This window comes from Lottia gigantea, assembly GCF_000327385.1.
Source record: "Lottia gigantea unplaced genomic scaffold LOTGIsca_1913, whole genome shotgun sequence".
NCBI classification, from domain to species: domain Eukaryota; kingdom Metazoa; phylum Mollusca; class Gastropoda; family Lottiidae; genus Lottia; species Lottia gigantea.
In genome coordinates this window covers 1-1,266 of record NW_008708363.1, presented here as the reverse complement: position 1 = coordinate 1,266, position 1,266 = coordinate 1, and the positions used below count along the sequence as shown (strand labels likewise).

Sequence of the window (1,266 nt, the reverse complement as noted above, 5' to 3'; positions counted from 1 at the left end):
AAGAGGTTTTCTAAAAAAAAATGTGTATCGTACACACTGATAGCATCGATTTGCAAGTTTAGAAAACCAGAAGAGTCTTGAAAATGTTGAAAATATGTTAATAGTCTATACAGAAATTTTAATTCTGTATTAATTCCTTAAAATATATCTCAAAATATGAATTTCACTCACTATTTCTATATATGTATTTTCTATATATCATCTTAAGTTGACTGAGTCGTCGTTTCAAACGCGGCAAATTTCTACTGTGAGCTGTGAACACTATTACTATTTGGCTTAGCTAAAACAAATCCCGTTTCTGAGAACGTATGATTGGTCAAAAAGATTAGCGAATCTGTCCCTTTAAGGACATTGTAAAGTACTGAAGTCAACATCTTGTTCAGAGGCCGTCCACCTGTTACTAATGATAAAAACGAAATATTGGACTGTCGATATTTTTCATTTTGTATCAGAATTCCGAGACGATATTACACTGCATATATATGTTGTTTAAATTGGTATATTTTATAGTTAGAAACTTGACTTTGTTAATGGAACTGATAGATAATTACTAATTGTGAATAATTTGTGACTTAGCATTGATTTAAAACGAAACAAAGTTATTTGTGTGAATTATAGGAATAAGGCGCCATGTTACTTTTGATTACAAAATGGTTTCATCGAACGATATTGATTACCCTGGGGTTTGTTGGGTTCACAATTTATTCATTTGTTGATTTTGGAGGCTTGAAGATAAAATCAGGGACCGTATTAGATATTGGCCTAGCTGGAATACATTCTCAAGCCAGGACCTCTGTAAATCACTCGTTCCGAGTAACCGACTGGAACTGTTCTGCTTTTATTCATGGAAACAAGAACGAAACTAAAAGAGCAGTAAAAGCGAAAGTCCGGTATAAGTCATCAATTCAAAATTTGAATTGTTCAGAATTTCGAAAAGTTTACGGTTATGATGACTATTCAATATGTGAAGAAGAACGCAACTTTCCCATCGCTTATAATATTTTACTCCATAAAGATTTCATCCAATCGGAATTTTTACTCAGAGCTATATACAGACCACAGAACTATTATTGTGTCCATGTGGATGGATTTTCCCCTCCCAGCTATCACGAGTCAGTTCAGAAATTAGTCGATTGTTTCGAGAATGTATTTATAGTATCCAAAACTGAAAATGTGACGTATGCGAGCTTCTCTCGTCTTCAGGCTGATCTTAACTGTATGAAGGATCATTAAACCAGGGCAAACCCTGGAAATATCTACTCAACA

General features: G+C 33.8%; 1 protein-coding gene across 1 annotated transcript; it reads left to right on the top strand.

Annotated features, from left to right (window-relative positions):
- Window positions 1-969: 969 nt before the first annotated feature.
- Window positions 970-1,227, top strand: LOTGIDRAFT_70416 (hypothetical protein; the record flags this gene model as incomplete). Its single annotated transcript, XM_009052931.1, has 1 exon — window positions 970-1,227. A coding segment is annotated over one exon (258 nt), but the record flags the coding sequence as incomplete, so codon positions are not given.
- Between the last annotated feature and the right edge of the window lie 39 nt (window positions 1,228-1,266).